At 44.2% G+C, this 21,271-nt stretch overlaps 1 protein-coding gene across 2 annotated transcripts; it reads right to left on the bottom strand.

The window, feature by feature from the left end:
• Window positions 1-355: 355 nt before the first annotated feature.
• On the bottom strand, window positions 356-21,204 carry CDC37L1 (cell division cycle 37 like 1, HSP90 cochaperone). Of its 2 annotated transcripts, none has more exons than XM_069764208.1 (7): window positions 21,120-21,204; window positions 19,664-19,945; window positions 16,692-16,779; window positions 6,444-6,559; window positions 5,781-5,903; window positions 3,549-3,713; window positions 356-951 (listed from the first exon to the last, which is right to left on the bottom strand). In XM_069764208.1, exons 2-7 carry the CDS (start codon window positions 19,928-19,930, stop codon window positions 874-876), a joined length of 837 nt encoding a protein of 278 aa, XP_069620309.1. In that variant the 5' UTR covers window positions 19,931-19,945; window positions 21,120-21,204; the 3' UTR covers window positions 356-873. The 2 variants fall into 2 exon arrangements, with proteins under 2 accessions (XP_069620309.1, XP_069620317.1); XM_069764216.1 differs by having other exon boundaries at window positions 19,720-19,945; window positions 21,120-21,198.
• Window positions 21,205-21,271: the final 67 nt, after the last annotated feature.

Raw genomic sequence — 21,271 nt, 5'->3', positions numbered from 1 at the left:
AAATCCGGCATGAATAGGGTACCGATATGGCAAATTCAGATTCGACGACCGAATCCGAACATATTCGCTCAACTCTAGTAATGACTGACAGCCTGCTGTCCTGATCTACAGGACTCACACTGTAAAATAAACTCTAGAGGCAGACTTTCAGGGACATCCATTTCTGGTCCACAGACCTTAACAGCTCATTTACATAAGAAAAACAGATTTTTTGGGAATAAAACATCAGATTGCAGATATCAAGGTATCATTTTATTCAGCTTCCTATGACCTACATGACCATATAAAGGTCTTAGGAGGGTTGATCCTACTGACAGATCCCCTTAAAAGTGCAATAAATTACTATGATAAAATGTTCAAAAGGCAACACAGTAATGTTTATTCCAAGAGTTTCCTACATTGATATGATGTCAGAATTTCATTATCTCACAGAGGTAAGGCTTATATTTTTCAGTTCCTGTAATTGTTAGGACTTGGATTCTGGTAGTAGTAAAAAAAAAAAAAAATCATAATAATCAGGTTCATGGTGGTACCAAAGGAAAAAAAAATGTACCAAATGAGCAGATCGTACTGTACATAGCTCAGTATCTCTTTATTCAAGTTTTTAAATACTTGTCCTTATAAAAACCATGGTGAGGTTTGAAGGCAAAACTACTATTGGCAGAAGCACTGCGTTCAGTTCCATGCCCCTGTCTGACCTGATAAAATAGCAGCAATATATTCACGCTATCGACACCACAAATGGTTCTCGAGATTTTGCCCATTGGAAGGAAAACCAAGACGTCAATAAATAAAGTGCAGCATCATGTATTAGAATTGTCACTGATAACACAGCCACCCCAGGTCATGTAGCAATATTGGCCGAAGAAGAAATTATAGCACATCCATCATCTTGGTGTCCTCTTCCCCTATATGCTCTGTAAGGTGGACTTGATCCAACTGTTGTATATCCTGCGATCAGAGGGAAAAATGGAGTTAGAATATCTTTGGTAAGAAAATAATTATATGACGAAAAAAAAAATATATATATATATATATTTATTGAGCAGACTTATTAAAATGGAGGTCGCTGGACACCATTTTTCTGAACCATAAAGAGACATGAAAAGGTTAATTTATTTATTTATTTATTTTTTTAAATACTTCCATTTCACAACCATGGCTTTCACGACTAAAGCTCTTCTTTACAACTTCCGATCCTCAAGCCTCTCACATTGAGCTTGGACTCGGGCTCTGGTGAGGCCCCTGAGGGTTCTGCGCATGTGCATGCCTGATCATGGCGTGGAGAGGCAGGTATAAGGACTCTTTAAAAAAATTTTTTCTTTTACACATTATGTTTATTATGGGACCCCAGGGCTTATTAAAGGACATTAATTTCACAGGAAAATCTGCGTAAACACACAAATTCAAATTTTGCCTGCTCTAATTATTATTATACATTTTTATAGCGCCATTTATTCCATGACGCTTTACATGTGAAAGGGGCAAATATAGACAAGTACAATAAACATGAGCAAAACAAGGCACACACAAGTACAGGAGGAGAGAGGACCCTTCCCACGAGGGCTCACAGTCTACAGGTGATGGGTAAGGATACATTAGGAGAGGGTAGAGTTGGTCATGCGGCGGTTCAGTAGATTGAGGATCACTGCAGGTTATAGGCTTGTTGGAAGAGGTGAATCTTCAGGTTCTTTTTGAAGGTTTCCGTGGTAGGCGAGAGTCTGATGTGTTGTGGTAGAGCGTTTCAGAGTATGGGGGAAGCACGGGAGAAGTCTTGGATGCGGTTGTGGGAAGAAGAGATAAGAGGGGAGTAGAGAAGGAGATCTTATGAGGATCAGAGGTTGTGTGTAGGCAAGTACCAGGAGACCATGTAACAGATGTATGGAGGAGACAGGTTGTGGATGGCTTTGTATGTCATCGTGCGGGTTTTGAACTGGAGCCTCTGGACAATAGGAAGCCAGTGAAGGGCTTGGCAGAGAGGAGAGGCTGGGGCATAACGGGGAGACAGGTGGATTAGTCAGGCAGCAGAGTGTAGGATGGATTGGAGTGGAGCCAGAGTGCTAGGCGGAGGCCAGAGAGTAGGAGGTTGCAGTAGTTGAGGCGAGAGATAAGGGCGTGCACTAGTGTTTTTGTGGTTTTATGGTCAATGAATACACAGATCTGGGAAATATTTTTGAGTTGGCAGGAGGAGGCAAGGGCTTGGATATGTGGCTTGAAAGAGAGGGCAGAGTCGAGGATCACCCCGAGGCACTGGGCGTGTGGGACTGTGGAAAGTGAGCAGCCATTGACATTGATGGATAGGTCTCGTGAAGGGGTAGAGTGGGATGGGGGAAAAATGATGAATTCTGTTTTGTTCATGTTCAGTTTTAGAAAGCGAGCAGGAAAGAAAGCTGAGAGATTATTTTAGAGCTGTGGTTTTGCTGTAAAACAGAACTGAATCACAGCGAAGTCACATGCGAGTGTTTGATTTCTTTTGTCCTGTCATGGTCGTGGGTTGCAAATAATAGGTGCATGTTCTCAATGGGACAATGATCTACATGTCACACTGTAGTCCTAACATCCCAATTTTAATCTTAGTCCTCAGAGAACCTCAGCAGGTGATGTTCTGTGGATTTTACAAATACTTTACTAGTAAAATAACAGTCATTGCTACAGGTTGCAATGAGTACATTATCAGATTTTGGACCCTAAATGTCATTTCTATTGCTTGGCCATTATTTCCTTAGTGCCACAGATTATCGCAAGCCTCTTTAGGGTCTATAGAGTAAAGGTACCGTCACATTAAGCGACGCTTCTGCGATCCAGACAACGATCCCGATCGCTGCAGCGTCGCTATTTGGTCGCTGGAGAGCTGTCACACAGACAGCTCTCCAGCGACCAACGATGCTGGTCCCCTGGTAACCAGGGTAAACATCGGGTTACTAAGAGCAGGGCCGCGCTTAGTAACCCGATGTTGACCCTGGTTACCAGCGTAAACGTAAAAAAAACAAACAAAAACAAAAAAAAACACTACATACTTACCTTCCGGTGTCTGTCCTCCGGTGCTGTGCTTCTCTGCACTGACTGAGTGCCAGCCGGAAAGCAGAGCACAGCGGTGACGTCACCGCTGTGCTCTGCTTTCCGGCTGGCCGGTGCTCACAGTGCAGAGAAGCACAGCGCCGGAGACAGACAGCGGAAGGTAAGTATGTAGTGTTTTTTTTTTTTTTACGTTTACGCTGGCAGGGTAAACATCGGGTTACTAAGCGCGGCCCTGCGCTTAGTAACCCGATGTTTACCCTGGTTACCAGTGAAGACATCGCTGAATCGGCGTCACACACACCGATTCAGCGATGTCTGCAAGGAGGTCCAGCGACGAAATAAAGTTCTGGACTTTCTGCTCCGACCAACGATGGCACAGCAGGATCCTGATCGCTGCTGCCTGTCAAACTCAACGATATCGCTAGCCACGACGCTGCAACGTTACGGATCGCTAGCGATATCGTTCGGTGTGACGGTACCTTAAAAGTCCTGAATGCACAGGCGATAAGACTGTGCTTACACATACATACCGGCAGGCCTAAACACGGTGTTATCACATTTCCAAAGTCTGAGTGAAAAGATGCATTCTGTCCCATTGCCGCAGAACATTGCTGAGATTCTGTGTGCATTCGAACTCTTAATTTAAATGCTTCAAGTTCACCTTTAAAAGCTTCAAAATACCCTTGTTCCTCTGCCTGCCAACCATAAACACAAAAATATGAATTATAAGCCAAAAACTCTTAAAAAAAACAAAAAACATTTCCAATGACTACAGTATATTTATTATAAATTGGTCCAAGCCTTTAAAAGGGGTAGTTGAGTGGAGATAAAAATGTATTAGCTTCATGCAAATGGTTACAGTATCTGCTTTCCTCCACGCTCCTGTCACTAAGAGGCTGCGCAGAAGCAGCCTATGTCTATCCAAGCACTACTGTCCCTCCCTTAGTAGTCTTCCTGCATCACACGTGCCTCCCCAGCCAGACGACAGTGCTCGCCAGGGGGAACTCCTGGGGTTGTGTATCCGATAGTGGGTGTCAGTGAGAGACTATGCAGCGGACATTTTATGCACAAGGACTACTGAGGGAGGGAGGCCAGTGTTGAACAGACATAGGCTGCCTCTCCACAGCTTCCTGATGACAGGACCATGAGGGGACGTTCTGACTTCACAGCTGTGAATTAGTAGCACAGATTCACAGGAGATCAGGCTCACTCAGGGGGCATTGCTTGCATTACGAGTATGACAAGACACGGCCACTGATATATGACTGCATAGAAGAAGCTGTTATCATGGAGCTGGCTTGTGTTAGAAGCCAGGACCAGGCCATGCTTAGTCATGTAATATAACATCCCAACCAGGAGGGGGAGCACTAAGCAGCTGCACCTCAATCACAGGGAATAGTTGTGAATACCAGATATGGTGACGAGGGTAAGCAGCACTACAGATGTAAACCTTAAGGGTATGTGCACACAATGCAGATTTAGTGCAGTTCTGCAGCGTTTTTTTCTGCAGCAGAAACGCTGCAGAACTGCACTGTGATTTACAGTACAATGTAAATCAATGTGAAAAAAAAAAGCTGTGCACATGGTGCAGAAAAATCTGCGCAGAAACGCTGCAGATTTCAAAGAAGTGCATGTCACTTCTTTTGTGCAGCTCTGCAGCGTTTCTGCATCCCTCCATGATAAAAATCTGCAGTGGTAAAATCTGCACAAAAACTGCAGAAAATCTGCACCTGCAGATTCTGCCAGGAGATGCAGATTTAGTGCAGAAAATTCTGCATCACATTTCCTACGTGTGCACATAGCCTATAAAAATATATAATAGTAATTACATGCAGCTACCATTAGAGGGAGCTCTGATACATACGACAGTATGTATTGAGCTGCTAGATTCCCTCTAGTGGCAGCTGCAGATACAGAGTGGCAGGTTTTAAAATGGCTTATGCAAAGGATTTGGAGCATTGTATCCGTAAAAAAGTCTGTGCTCCAACCTGTAAAACGCTGTCAAAACTTAGCAGAGATTTGGAACGTATTCAAATTAAAAAACAAGGTGGTGATAAAGGGTACGTATTAGAGGGGGTTTAACATATTAGACCTTTATCACCAATCTGCAGAAAGAAAAAGTCTGCTGTATTTTCTATACATATTAATACAATAGAGGCTTATTGTTATCATAGGTTTATAAACACCCAACTATGCATCCGTAAATTCTCCCAATGTGTACTTGTGAAGAAAGGCAAAAAACCATAAGTGAACACAGGCTTGCTTTTTACCAAGTGTATAGAAGCCCTGCTTTGACCATGCAGAACACAATGCCTGCATCAAGCATTGTATGGAACATTATTGCCTATATCCTTGCACTGGTTTAGCAAGGAACGCGTTATTCTGCCCATCCTCCCCAGTCTGCACTAAACCATAGCTGGCTCCCGTTTGACGCTTTATAGAAGCCATTTAGGGTTTATGCAAATAGAGCAGATTGCTTGCAGAAATGTCTGCATAGGTCCAATTCACTGAAATGATGCCTGCAGAAATCCATTTGCATTGTGCAGAGAAATCCATTTGGAGTCTAAATTGCTGCAGAAATTTCTGCACCATATCTGCAGCATAAGGAAATGGGAATTTTCTGCCTAAGAAACTAATCAAAAAGTATTTTAGAGGGAGATATAATTTCTCTTCGCATGCAACACCTTTAATACAATCTGACCCCCAAAAGACAGTGTACAGACCTGTACAACAACAAACAAAAGAAAGAACACACCACTTACTTTGGCCTTTTGGAAAAATAACCGAAAACATCCTCTAGGATCCACATTACAACTCTTTGCCATCTCAATGATGAACTGCATGACAACTGTTTGATGAGCTACTTGTTCCATCAGTGCGTTCTTCTGCAAAACCAAGAGACAGAGAATACATACACAAAGGAGAGTAGACACAGTATCATTCACTGACTATATGCTAGAAAGAGATACTAACTGTCTGTATACCTTATGGGAATTTCCAAGAGGGCGCCATTAAAATTGGATATGTCATATATTCACTTATTGCCAGACTTGCATCTTGTACATTTTTTTTTAAGTATTCTTTTGGTTTCAAAGGTTATAAGTAGTGATGAGCGAACGTGCTTTGATGAGGTGTTATCCGAGCATGCTCGTGTGCTACCCGAGTAACTTTGGCAGGCTTAAATAATACGTTTGAGTCCCGGCGGCTGCATGTCTCGTGGATGTTTGACAGCTGCAACACATGTAGGGATCGCCTGTTAGCATGCTCATATGACACCTTATCCAAGGACGTTCGCTCATCACTAGTTATACGACGTGCAGAACTTATTTATTGCTTATAAGCACAACCTTATGTACCAGACAGACTGAGAATTCCCCATGTTTATCAGCCATAAGTAATGCAAAGTGGTAGCACGGAAATAATACCTGCTCACTTTGAAGATGGTAACACCACAGTAGTAAATATCTAGCAGTTTCTTCACAGACAAGGTCGGGGTATTCAGACAGGAAACACTGGCTGTCATTCCATCTGCTGAGCATTCCTGGAAAGGTGGGTACCGGGGGTCAGTAACATGTACTTGATTTTTAGGGCAAAACAGCAAGAGTAGCCATATTTTGTTGCCTAGTACAATACAAGCAATTATAAATATACTGGAAATCACAGGGTAGACATGTTAACCCCTTCAAGTCGCGGCCCTTTTTCGTTTTTGCGTTTTCATTTTTCGCTTCCCTCCTTCCCAGAGCCATAACTTTTTTATTTTTCCGTCAATATGGCCATGTAAGGGCTTATTTTTTGCGGGACGAGTTGTACTTTTGAACGACACCATTGGTTTTACCATGCCGTTTACTAGAAAACGGGAAAAAAATTCCAAGTGCGGTGAAATTGCAAGAAAAGTGCAATCCCACACTTGTTTTTTGCTTGGCTTTTTTGCTAGGTTCATTAAATGGTAAAACTAACCTGCCATTATGATTCTCCAGGTCAGTACGAGTTCATAGACACCTAACATGTCTAGATTATTTTTTATCCAAGTGGTGAAAAAAAATTCAAAACTTTGCTTAAAAAAAAAAAAAGTGCCATTTTCCGATACCCGAAGCGTCTCCCTTTTTTCGTGATCTGGGGTCAGGTGAGGGCTTATTTTGTGTGTGCCGAGCTGACGTTTCTAATGATAGCATTTTGGTGCAGATACGTTCTTTTGATCGCCCTTTATTGCATTTTAATGCAATGTCATGGCGACCAAAAAAACGTAATTCTGGCGTTTCGGATTTTTTTCTCGCTACGCTGTTTAGCTATCAGGTTAATGCTTTTTTTTATTTTTATTGATAGATCGGGCGATTCTGAACGCGGCGATACCAAATACGTGTAGGTTTTTTTTTTTTAATTGTTTTATTTAGGATGGGGCGAAAGGGGGGTGATTTAAACTTTTATATTTTTTTCATACTTTTAAAAACATTTTTTTTTTTTTTTTTTTACTTGTGCCATGCTTCAATAGCCTCCATGGGAGGCTAGAAGCTGGCACAGCACGATCGCCTCTGCTACATAGCAGCGATCATCAGATCGCTGCTATGTAGCTGAAATGCAGGTGTGCTGTGAGCGCCGACCACAGGGGGGCGCTCACAGCAGGCCGGCATCAGTAACCATAGAGGTCTCAAGGACCTCTGTGGTTACCTTCCTGATGCATCGCCGACCCCCGATCATGTGACGGGGGTCGGCGATGACATTTCCGGCCGCCCGGAAGCGCCGGTTAAATGCCCCTGTCTGCGTTTGACAGCGGCATTTAACAGGTTAATAGCGGCGGGTGAATAGCGATTTCACCCGCCGCTATTGCGCGCACATGTCAGCTGTACAAAACAGCTGACATGTCACGACTTTGATGTGGGCTCACCGCCAGAGCCCACATCAAAGGGGGTGACACGGCATGCGCCGTACTAGTACGGCGCATGTCGTGAAGAGGGGTTAATGATAAAAAAATGAATCAAAATGTACAAAAACCATATCCATTTATTCAGTATCTAGTATGAGTGCCATGCAAAAAACCACATACTTGCACACAGATCCAACACTCAAGATTGTGGTGTGGCATAATCTACAGTCCGCTCTAGTCTCCATTCCAGCCCAGCTATACTAACAGCTCAGTGTTACATTGATTTGGTCATAGAACCAGTGATGTGGCCATTTCTGAAAAGCGTCCCAGGACCAGTTTTTCAACATAACACCAAGCCAAATGTTGCTTGTGCTACTGTGAGCAGCTTCTGTGGTCTACACTAGCTACTATGGCCTGCATCATCTTCACACTGCTCAAATCAAACACATCTGGGACATCACTGATTGGCAATTGCAAAGGGAGATGCCAGCAGAGGATCTTGAGGATTTGCATGTCCAACTGCTTTCAGCCTGACAGAACATGCCTCAGACAAAAATTAATAACCGTACGGATAGCAGCCATTGCATGCAAATGCGTGTATTTCTGCACATGATGCTCATACTTGATACTGAATAAAATGAGATGTTTTGAATATTTAGTTTCCATTTTTTCATCATTGCAGATCATTAACATATCCATCTACGCCATTTCTTTCTTGGTGTTGTAATTTTGATGTTGAGTGTATATCTGTATAATATATATAATTCACAGGTGTAATCAAAATGTTCCCAACCCAGAGGAGCTACAAGATCTTGTCAAGGTGGTATAGATGCCCTTCCTTTGTACATACTATGTTCCCGGTGATTCCAGATACATACTGGAGATGCGCAGAGGAAAAGGGAACATATGTCCATATTTGGTGGGATTGTCCGCCCATACAGAAATTGTGGACGTCAATCTTTGATCTCTATAATAAACTATCTATTCGTAAGGTTCGGCCCACAGCAGAACTAGCCGCCCTCTTGTCCTTATGTGACCTGTCGTTATCTGGGTTTAAAAAGAATCTCCTCAGACATTTCCGAACTTGATTCCCCGGTATCGGAAACAAGAAAAATTCCCCTCATGTTCTGAATTTGTTGCGGAATTTAATGATATTTATAGAATGGAGCAATTGATAAATCAGACTACCGGGGACCCTACAAAATTCTACAATACTTGGGCTCCATGGATTGCATTCAGAGAAACTCCAGAATTAGACCAATGGCTATCTAGACCCTGATCAATACTTGGAATAGCTCCAGATGTTTTTACATTCTGAACACGGTTTATCTAATTTAACCTGCTTCTATGATCTGAAACCAATTTCGGCAATTTACCATCTTCTCCATTGTTGGATAGGGGGGAGAGGGGGACCCGAGGGAGGGAATTCAGTTCCCCCGTACCCAATTGTCTAGGTTATACTTTCTTGTCTTTATCTTTATTCTTTTCTTTTCTCTTCTTTCCTCTTTTCCTTATCTTTCCTTTTTCCAAATTCTCCTCATCTTACATGCGATATCTACTATCAATACATACATGTAATTTAACATTTGGAGTTACGAATATTTTTTTCGACGATTGCTAATAATAACAATAACTATCATTATTAAACTGGAAGAGTTAATATTGGCGCCCCCTGAGGAAGGAAGTCTTTTACTTCCGAAACGCGCGTCGGGGAGGGTGGGAGCCCACAGGTGCCTGGTTTGCATACTACTAGGTAGGTCACGCTAACATGTTGTTACTGTAATGATTGTGCTGCGCACTTGCGCTTGTGACCGGTCTCCACCATGTGTGGTCTTTCACCAGTGATACTGTGATGTGTCTTACCGCTTGTTCCAGTCCTGCCCCTGTCTTTCTTTTGTATGTAGATTTTACCAATAAAGCTGTTTCTATTTTGTGTAATCTGTGGACGTTTTTCCACCATTCTTTCTGTGGTTGTTTATATTGATTTCATTTCTGTATTGTTTATTTGCTTCAATAAACATGATTTAAATAAAATGTTCCCAACCCGATTATCACAAATCAGCTCTTAAAAATACATTTCTTTGGACTGGCTGTTGGCCTCACCTCACTATATACCAACCAACTATACCCCTGTTCTCCCACCCATGCACTCAGTAGCACTCTGTACTTGTACTGGCTGGTGACCGGTTCAGGCAGCATTATCTGAAAGCCCCTATTTATTATAATGACTGGACCTTACAGGACCAGCACTTTACTTTTACTTTGTGCCCCCCATCTCCTCAAATTGTGAGCTTGCGAGCAGTGCCCTCACTGATCTTGGTAGGTGTTGAACTAGGTGTTCCTCTGTAATGTCTAATCTTGTATGTACAAGTCCCCTCTTAACTGTAAAGTGCTTGGGACTAGGTTAACGCTATAGGAATAAAAAATATTAATAGTAAGGGTATGTTCACACGTTCAGGATTTCCATCCTTTTTTTTTCAGGACAGTTTTTTTTAAAAACTGCAGCTCTTGGCAGAAAACGCAGGTCCTTTTTTTGTCCTTTTTTGATGCGTTTTTTGATGCTTTTTTTATCCTTTTTTTATGCAGTTTTCTATGCAGAGACTGTGTGTTTCCTAGGAAGCTTTTTAGGGCTAAAATGGCTGAAAATACCCTAACCCTACCCCTAACCCTACCCCTATTCTAACCTTAGTGAAAAAAAAAAAAAAAAAAAAAAAAAAAAAAAAAATTCTTAATTTTTTTATTGTCCCTACCAATGGGGGTGACAAAGTGGGGGGGGGGGGGGGGTGTCATTTACTATTTTTTTATTTTGATCACTGAGATAGGTTATATCTCAGTGATCAAAATGCACTTTGGAGCGAATCTGCCGGCCGGCAGATTCGGCGGGCGCACTACGCATGCGCCCGCCATTTTCCAAGATGGCGGCGCCCAGGGAGAAGACGGCCGGACGGACACCGGGACGCCGGGCAAGTATAAGGGGGGGGGGGGGAGATTAGGGCATGGGGGGGGGCATCGGAGCACTGGGGGGGGGGCATCGGAGCACGGGGGGGGGGGGGGCATCGGAGCACGGGGGGGGCAGCCACACTCCGCCCACGCACTTCCGCCCGCTCCCCCGCACTTCCTGCTGCAGCGGTTCTGCACATCAAATTGCAGTAAAACCCGCAGATATATTTTTGATCTGCGGGTTTTACTGCGATTTTGACCTCACAATGGAGGTCTATGGGTGCAGAACCGCTGCGGTTCAGGAAAAAGAAGTGACATGCTCCTTCTTTTTTGCCGCAGCTATTCTGCGCGGCTTTTTAAACGAAATTACGGATCATGTGCACAGCAGTGACTGTTTTCCATAGGGTTACATTGTTATGTACCCTGCATGGAAAACAGCTGCGGAACCGCAGCGGCAAAACCGCTGCGGTTCCGCAGTAAAAAACGCACTGTGTGAACATGGCCTAAAAGTACAAACTTTCTGCTGTTTGCAATAAACCAATGAAAAAACAACAATATATAAAATGCAACACAACAAATATAAACAGGTGGTTTCTCCAATGTCAATACAAAATGCCACATGCCTACTGCAGTCTCAGAATTAGGTCACATTCACACGTTCAGTATTTTACATCAGTATCTGTAAGCCAAAACCAGGAGTGGGTGATAAACACAGTGGTGACGTGTTTCTATTATACTTTTCCTATGATTATTCCAGTCCTTATTTTGGCTTATAAACGCGGAGTTAAAATACTGACCAATTAGTCAATGTGTGAACGTGGCCTTATTCAACTATTTCATAACAAGTGTGTTTAGTACTTAGTAGAGCACTTTTGGCTGTTATGACCTGCTGCAAATGTGATACATAACTAGACACCAGCTTCTGGCACTGCGCCTGAGGAATCTTAACCAATTACTGTCTAGCAACGACCTCTAGTTCACTAATAATCTTGGCTTTCAGTGAAGCAACCAATTTCTTCAAATTCCATCAAAGATTTTCTAAGGGTTTAAGTCAGGTGACTGATGGCCACTTCAGAATTTTCAAGGAATTCTTCTGAAACTGTCTTCGTTACTTCTAGCTATGCTTGGGATCATTGTCCTGTTGGAAGGTAAAATGACACCCAAGCTGCATCTTCCTAATAGAAGGCATGTTGATGTCGCTTAGAATTTCCCAATACTCGATTGAGTCCATCTTGCCATCCATACACTGCAAATTTCCAGTGCCAAAGGAAGTAAAACAGCTCCACAGCATCACCAGAGCTACCGCCATGCTTCACTATGGGTAGGGTGCTCTTTTTGGCATATGCTTCATTCTTCCTCCTCTTGACACACTGCTGATCCAAAATGGTGAAAAAGTTCCAGTTTTGCTTTGCGACACAAAACAGAATCCCAAAACTTATTTATATGGCTTTGAGCATAATGATGCCAACTATTCTTGTGTTGAGTCAGCAGAGTGGAGTTCAGGCATAGAGATATTCTGCGTTTTGTATGGTCCATACTGTGCAAACTGAAACCTCAGTGCCTCTTGCTACTGTTCATTTGCAGTCACTTGAGAATTTTTGGCTACCCATCTCCTCAGGAATCTGGTGGCAGTTAGTAATAGCTTCTGCTTTCGGCCACATTCAGGTAGTGTAGACGGGGTTCCTCTAAGTTTGAGCTTGTGTACTATGCTTCCAGTATAGACAGACTGTAAAAACATTCAATGCCTTTACTATCTTTTTTGCATCCTTTTAATTGTTTGTGCAAGGCAATGGTCTTATCTCTTAAAGGAAATCTGTCAGCATTTTTTGCTAAGTAATATGAAGAAAGCAGGAGATAGAGGCTGAGACAGATTACAGGGATGTGTCACTTGCTGTTTACTAACTGTGATGGATTTATCACTAAGAGATTAACGCCCCCTTCCTCTGTGATAAGCAGCTCACTGTCTATGGACTTTGTACACAGAGAGCCTAGTGTGGGCGGGGTTAGCTTTCTCAGCTCTACTTTTTTCTAAATCTAAAAGCTCTGATTGTGTCAGAACCTCTGCACCCAGTAATCTAAGTGATACATCGCTGGATTTAGGGTCTTTTTCCCCCTACATTATGCTGCTCTCAGATGAGGTAGCAAAAACCCGCTGACAGAATCCTTTTAAGGGCTCATTCAGATGTATGTGGTCATTGGTCCGATTTCGAATCACAATGCACGGACTGGCTGCCAGTCTCCCGACCCAGAGCATGACAGCCAAAAATATTTCTATAAGGCTGTCAAGCTCAAGAGTTGGGAAATGGGCAGCTAGTCCATGCATTGTGATCCGAGATGGGACGGATGATCATGGACATCTGAAAGAGCCCTAAGTTTTTGATTCGCTCTCGACAACCCAAGAATATTAGTAAAGTTGTGGCCACTGATACACAGAAATGGGCTAAGATTTGTAAAAAAAAAAAATGCTGCTAGAAGTTAGCGCCTAGCTATGCTGTTATGTTTGCTAATGACAGGTGTTATGAAGGCAATCCAGAAACACAGTGTGCTTAGCGATCAGAACAAACACAGTGATCTGACAAATACCCAAAAATACAAGAACGAGCTCTGAGACGTGGAAACTCTGTAGACTGCACACCTGATCCTATCCTAAACACAACTAAAAGCGGCTGTGGATTGCGCCTAACAACTACCTAGGCAACTCGGCACAGCCTAAGAAACTAGCTAGCCTGAAGATAGAAAAATAGGCCTGACTTGCCCCAGAGAAATTCCCCAAAGGAAAAGGCAGCCCCCCACATATAATGACTGTGAGTAAGATGAAAAGACAAAACGTAGGGATGAAATAGATTCAGCAAAGTGGGGCCCGATATTCTAGGACAGAGCGAGGACAGTAAAGCGAACTTTGCAGTCTACAAAAAACCCTAAAGCAAAACCACGCAAAGGGGGCAAAAAAAAACCACCGTGCCGAACTAACGGCACGGCGGTACACCCTTTGCGTCTCAGAGCTTCCAGCAAAACAAAAAAGACAAGCTGGACAGAAAAAAAGCAACAAAAAAGCAAAAAGCACTTAGCTATACAGAGCAGCAGGTCACAGGAACAATCAGGAGAAGCTCAGATCCAACACTGAAACATTGACAAGGAGCAAGGATAGCAGCATCAGGCGGAGTTAAGTAATGAAGCAGTTAACGAGCTCACCAGAACACCTGAGGGAGGAAGCTCAGAAGCTGCAGTACCACTTGTGACCACAGGAGTGAATTCAGCCACAGAATTCACAACACTATGCATCATGTGTGCACCGGGTTATAACAACCAAACGGATGGTCTATTAAGTTGTAAAGATGCTTGTCATGAAGGAGTTGAATAAATCTGAAACTACAGTAGCCATTAAAGTGGTATTTTGTGTTCAATTTGAAGAAACCACATCTTATATTGGTTTTGTTGTTTTTTTCATGTTCTTGCTTCATTGGTTTATTCAAACATCAGACAGTTTGTAAATTTTACTAAAACCCAATTTGCAATAGGGGCTGAATACTTCTGATTGCAACTGTATATACAGTGTTAAAAAAAAATAAATAAAAAGGGAACACTTAAGCAACACAATGTAACTCCAAGTCAATCACACTTCAGTGGAGTCAACCTGTCCAGTTATGAAGCAACACGGATTGTGAATCAATTTCTCCTGCTGTTGTGCAAATGGCACAGACAACAGGTAGAAGTGAAAGGCAACTAGCAAGACAACCCCTATAAAGGAGTGGTTTTGCAGGGGGTGGCCACAAACCATTTCTCTGTTCTCATCCTTTTTGGCTGTTGTGTTGGTCACTTTTCCATTTTTCATTGCTCTCACCCCTAGAGGTACTGTACAGTAGAATGAGGCGGTGTCTACAACCCACAGACATTGCTCAGGTAGTGCAGCTCATCCGCGATGGCACATCAATGTGAGCTGTGGTGAGAAGGGTAGCTGTGTCTGTCAGCACAGTGTCCTGAGCATGGAGCAGATACCATGAGACAGGCTAGTGCACCAGTAGATGTAGAGGTGGCCATAGGAGGGCAACAGCCAAACAAGAGAACTGCTACTGCTGCCTTTGTGCAAGGAGGAACAGGAGGAGCAGTGCCAGAGCCCTGAAAAATGACCTTCAGCAGAGGACTAACACCCATGTGTCTGCTCCAACTGTTAGAAACAGACTCCATGAGGGTAGTACGAGGGCCCGACATCCACAAGTGAGTGTTCGGCTTACAGCCCAACACCATGCAGGGTGACTGGCATTTGCCAGAGAACACCAAGATTGGCAGATTCGACATTGGCATCCTGTGCTTTTCACAGATAAGAACAGATTCACAATGAGCACATGTGACAGAAGTGACAGAGTCTGGAGAAGCCACAGAGAACTTTCTGCTGCCTGCAACATCCTTCAGCATGAGCAGTTTGGCAGTGGGTCAGAAATGGTGAGGGAAAACATTTCTTTGGAGGGCCACACAGCCCTCCATGTGCTCACCAGATGTGCCCTGACTGCTATTAAGTACAGGAATGAGATCCTCACACCCATTGTGAGACCATATGCAGGTGCAGTAGGCCCTGGGTTCCTACTGATGAATGACAATGCTAGGCCTCATGTGGCTGAAGTTTGTCAGCAGTTGCTGGATGATGAAGGCATCGATGCTATGAATTGGCCTGCCCGTTCCCCTGACCTGCATCCAATAGAGCACATCTGGGACATCAAGTCTTGTTCCATCTACCAACGCCTCGTTGCAGCACAGACTGTCCAAGAGTTGACTGATGCTTTAATCCAGGTCTGGGAGGAGATCCCTCAGAATATCAGCCGCCTGACGGTATGTTCCCATGGTCAGGAACTGGCAGCGCATGTCCGCTCCGTCCAAAGCGCTGCCAGCTTTTGAATGCAGGCGATTCCGCATGTGTTCATTGAATCATGCGGAATCACTGCACCCAATACATTGTATAGGGACATTTATCTTGTGGAGACTGAGCGTCTCCGCAAGATAAATTGACATGCTGCGGTCTCGAAAGTCGCGCCACATGTTTGTGTACGCCGGGTTGCCGAATTGTCCGTGCATGCATAGTGGAGATGGGATTTCTTCAAATCCCATTCACTATGCTGTAACATCTGGCAGCTGCGGGTTGGACGCTGTGGATGTATGCAGCGCCAAACCCACAGCATTTACTGACCGTGGGAACATACCGCAATTAGGACCATGCCCAGGCATGGTAGGGAGATCATACAGGCACGTGGAGGACACACACTACTGAGCATCATTTCCTTGTCTTGAGACATTTCCACTGAAGTTGGATCAGCCTGTACTTTGATTTACCACTTTGATTTTGAGTATCATTCCAAATCCAGACCTCCATGAGATATTAATTTTGGTTTACATCGATCATTTTTAGGTGTTATTGTTCTCAACACATTCCACTATGTAATGAAGAAAGATTTGCAATTGGAATATTTCATTCAATGATATCTAGGATGTTGTATTTTAGTGTTCCTTTTCTTTTTATGAGCAGCATAGCACAGCAGTTAGCACTGAAGCCTTGCAGAGCTGGTGTCCTGGTTCAGATGCCACCAAGGACAACATCTGCAGGGAGTTTGTATGTTCTCCCCGTGTTTGAATGGGTTTCCTCCTATACGTCAAAGACATACTGATAGGAAATCCAAATTGTGAGCCCCAATGGGGACAGTCGTGATGATGTCTGTCAAGTGCTGTGGAATTAACAGCGCTACGTAAATGAGTAAAATAAAATATTTTAGTGATTAAGGTGTAAATACAGTAAGTATATCTTTCTATGACTTCTTTGCTATAAATAAATGCCATGTATTACTGTACAAGAAGCAACATAAAATGATACAATAATTCCACATACCAAAATGTCGAATTTTTATTTCATATTTCTGTATAAAGGACAATGATTCATCTTTATCTTCTTGGCTTTTAGCCCGATTGATAAAGCTCTGTGGAAATAGAAAAGGAGCATATGTTTACCATATATACAAAAAAATGAATGATCAGTGCGGACATCTTGTTACCCCTAGAGATGCATTCAAACCATGCAAAGCATTGGGAATACACACATTTGGCACTACAAGGGACCTTTTACTGGCTCCGCTGCAACAAAGTTGGTTAAGTTGCAGCGTGGTCACTCCAGTCAGATTCAAGCTGAGCGACGGTATTTACTCCACCGCAAATCTTACTTCAGCAGGGACACAACTTCGCGCCTCACCCAATTTATTAAAGGGGGTGCGCTTTTTAATGAATCAGAGGTCTTGCCCTCCACATCATCAAGAACGCGTGAAAAATGCACGTCTTTATGAATCGAGGCCAAGGTCCTTTTCAGGCTGTTTCTGCCTGGAACCCACCTGGAAAAGTGCATCACAGACATGACAAAAAAGAAACAATGCACAGCAATGTACAAAATGACATTGGCGGGCATACGTTCAGTCTTTGGTTACTTCTTTTAACCACTTCAGTGTTTGGAAACTGTAAAGTGGTACATTCATTCTTCATATGGCTTCAGCTGGGAAGCTACATAATAAAAAGGCACCACTGGAGTCAGTGCCAAAAATGAAGGCAAAACCACCAGCGCAGCTGCTTCAGGAAAAAGGCCACCAGCTTTGTCCTGAAGCGTCTTCACATAGGAAAACCTCTGTGGGTGTACCAATGTTTTAAATGTGTCGGGTGCACATACTCTAAAGGTACCTTCACACAACGATTTCGTTAACGATATCGTTGCTTTTTGTGACGTAGCAACGATATCGTTAACAAAATCGTTATGCGTGACAGCGACCAACATCAGGCCCCTGCTGGGAGATCATTGGTCGTTGGGGAATGATCAGGACCTTTGTTTGGTCGCTGATCACCCGCTGTCATCGCTGAATCGGCATGTGTGATGCCGATCCAGCGATGTATTCACTGGTAACCAGGGTAAATATCGGGTTACTAAGCGCAGGGCCACTTAGTAACCCGATATTTACCCTGGTTACCATTGTAAAAGTTAAAAAACAAAAACAAACAGTACATACTCACATTCTGATGCCTGTCACGTCCCCCGGCGTCAGCTTCCCGCACTGACTGTCAGCGCCGGTCGGCCGTAAAGCAGAGCACAGCGGTGACGTCACCGCTGTGCTTTACGGCCGGCGCTTACACAGTGCAGGGAAGCTGCCGCAGGGGGACGTGACAGGAATGTGAGTATGTACTGTTTTTTTTTTTTTTCACTTTTACAATGGTAACCAGGGTAAATATCGGGTTACTAAGCGCGGCCCTGCACTAAGTAACCCGATGTTTACCCTGGTTACCCGGGGACTTCGGCATCGTTGGTCGCTGGAGAGCTGTCTGTGTGACAGCTCTCCAGCGACCACACAACGACTTACCAACGATCACGGCCAGGTAGTATCGCTGGTCGTGATCGTTGGTAATTCGTTTAGTGTAATGGTACCTTAAGGCCACGTGCACACGTTCAGTATTTGGTGCATTTTTTACCTCAGTATTTGTAAGTCAGAACCAGGAGAGGAACATTCAAAGGAAAAGTATAATAGAAACACGTCACCACTTCTGTATTTATCACCCATTTCCTGATTTGGCTTACTGACTGAGGTAAAATACTGACCAAATACTGAACGTGTGAACGTGGCCTTAGTGGGTGTGTGGTGTAAGGTTTCACTAACTTTTTCTAATACTACTGTGAAGTCTTGGAACATCTAATGTAGTTACTAGTAATGAGTGAGTGTACTCGTTCCTCAGGTTTTCCCCCCAAGCACGCTCGGGTGACCTACGAGCATTTGTTAGTGTTCATCGCCCCAGCTGCATGATTTACAGCTAGTAGCCAGCCTGAGTACATGTGGGGGTTGCCTGGTTACTAGGGAATTCCCACATGTAATCAAACTAACAGTCGCAAATCATCTAGCTGCTGAGTGGAAAACTAAATCTCCAAGCAGTCACCCGAGCGTGTTCTGGAAAACCCGAGCAACGAGTATACTTGCTCACCACTAGTAGTTACCCTTGAGCAAGGATCAGCAACCTTCGGCACTCCAGCTGTTGTAAAATTACAACTCCAAGCAATCTCTGACAGCTGCAAGCTACTATGGCATGCTGGGAGTCGTAGTTTCCCACTAGCAGGAGTGCTAATCCCTGCACTAGCGTATAAGGCTACTTTCACACATCAGGTTTTTTGCATCAGGCACAATCCGGCGAATGTTGGAAAAACCGGAACTGGCGCAGAATGTGAAAAACTGATACGATGGATCCGGTTTTTTTTTTCAACGGATCCGGCTAGCATATCTAGATTATTGGTTAAAAAAAAAAAAATTGGAGCATGCTCAGTTTAAAAAAAGGAATCCGGAGCCGGAATCCGTCATTTTCCAGATCCGGCACCTTCCGGCTCCCATTCTAGCAAACAGCCGGAAGCGCCGGATCTGTATTTTTTCGCTGGAGACAAAAAACGTTGCTATGGACATTTTTTCCGGAAACGGCAGATTTGCTGGATCCAGCGAAAACCGGACGAAACGCAAGGTCATAAGGCACTAATACAAGTCTACGGGGAAAAAAAAACAGATCCGGCGGCAACATTCGCCGGATCCGTTTTTTTTTAAAATTAGCCGGATTTAGCCTGACAGCGAACACTTGATGTGTGAATGTAGCCTAAGACACATATTTAGTTGAAGCTACATACCTGTATTTATCCTGGGATAATACAGAAAAGTTTGAGGTTTTGTCCCACAGTGAGGTAAACCCTGACTGGGACAGCTACACAGAGTGAAGCCGTGGGCTAGTGACGGGGAATTCTTTACAAGATGGCTTCTCACGCTGGCATACTTAATACTTAGTAACAGGTTACAGTACCTTATTAAAAACATCTTGACTAAAGGCATCCGAAGAAGACATTCCCCAGTTCTCACCCAGTGGTAGAGCGGCTTCTTTCTGTTTCCACTCTTGCTCGCTTCGCTGCAGTTCGGACACCTCGGCCTGAGCCTTGGCATGTTCTTGGTCTATAGACTCCGAATTATGAAGTGCCAAACTGGTCAGCTTTTGTTGAGCCTCTGCCAAGCTCCACGTGCATGCCATGGAGCTCCGGGCACCCTCGTACGGCGGCTGGCAGGGATAGTCCATGCCACCTAGATTATCCTGGGAGAGAAACATATATATATTCATTGTGCAAAGCGACTAGCCAGGAACTAAGCAGAAACTACAATTCTACCTCCAAATTGCCCAAGCAAGCACAACATATGTCGGCGTACCATGAGGAATCATAGGACACAAGGTGATCTGGCAGGGGGACTTGTAATTGGGCGCTCCCTGTTCTCAGGGGCTGACAGATATGGTGTACCTGCACATATAGCCATCAATCACTGACCAGAAAGTAAGGTTTCTCTTGAGCATAAGTCTGTGCACCATGCTAGAATAAATACTGGGAGCTTTTCCCACCATCTACTGTATCACTGCCATCAGGACAGTTCACACACAGGGGCTGAAAGTGTGTACAGTATAGGAAAGAGTAGTTGTGATCTGCTATAGAGGGCCCCCACAAAGTATAATGGGGTAGGTCCTTATGGTGGACGGATGCCATTCTGACAGTGCCCACTGTTGGCATATCCCTACTGAGCATATGCACCCGATAGGTGGTCCGCACTGCGTCTGGCCACTACGCGCAGTACCAATAAGCACACAGAACCTTGATGAGCGCAGATTAGACACTTGTTCCATCGCCATCATTCCTGATACAGTACAGATTAGCCAGGGAAGAATCGGTTTGACATCATAAGACGCAATACTGGAGCTCACAGAGTACCGGACACTGCGGTCCATCACTACTGCTCCCATCTTGATGCAGTTAGACAATCTGGCAGATACTGGTCACCACTGCAGGCGGTGTAGTCAGGACCCAGTATGGGATTGGCAGGGCTACTTCTCACCTCCCCCAATGCCTAGAGGATGTGGCTGGTGTTGCACCTCGGCTCTGCTCACTTGATAACGGTAAGGTGTAATACCAGACACAGCCGTTGGCAGGAGTGGCGCTGTACGCTGTGTTCTCATGACTATGGAGCTCAGACACAGATCAGGCCCTTGCCGTCACAGTCGTAGTTAACCCTTCACACCCAGCTATGTCTGTCATTACACGTGTTCTCACGGACTCCATGCTGCTGATTAGCAGTGTGACTGCTCACCAGCGATCTAGCCCACACAGCTAGAAAAGCACGAGGGTGAAGGCTGCAGAGGAAGCGCAGGGACTGTGCCCCTTCCCTAACATACAAAGTATCCGATGTGTCTGGGAGTGTCCACTCAATGAGTCCTCACTTACCTGCTAGCAAAACAAAAAAAAACACATGAGAAGGCAGGGCACACACAGCCGGACGGCAGCGATTATTTGAGGTAATGATGTCACCGGAAGGGGCGGGGCCTACCGTCAACTGAACACTAGATAGCAGGAAGCTGCGTAGTGCTGAGCCTGCT

This window comes from Ranitomeya imitator, chromosome 1 (assembly GCF_032444005.1).
Source record: "Ranitomeya imitator isolate aRanImi1 chromosome 1, aRanImi1.pri, whole genome shotgun sequence".
NCBI classification, from domain to species: domain Eukaryota; kingdom Metazoa; phylum Chordata; class Amphibia; order Anura; family Dendrobatidae; genus Ranitomeya; species Ranitomeya imitator.
This window is presented reverse-complemented; position numbering and strand designations above follow the sequence as displayed.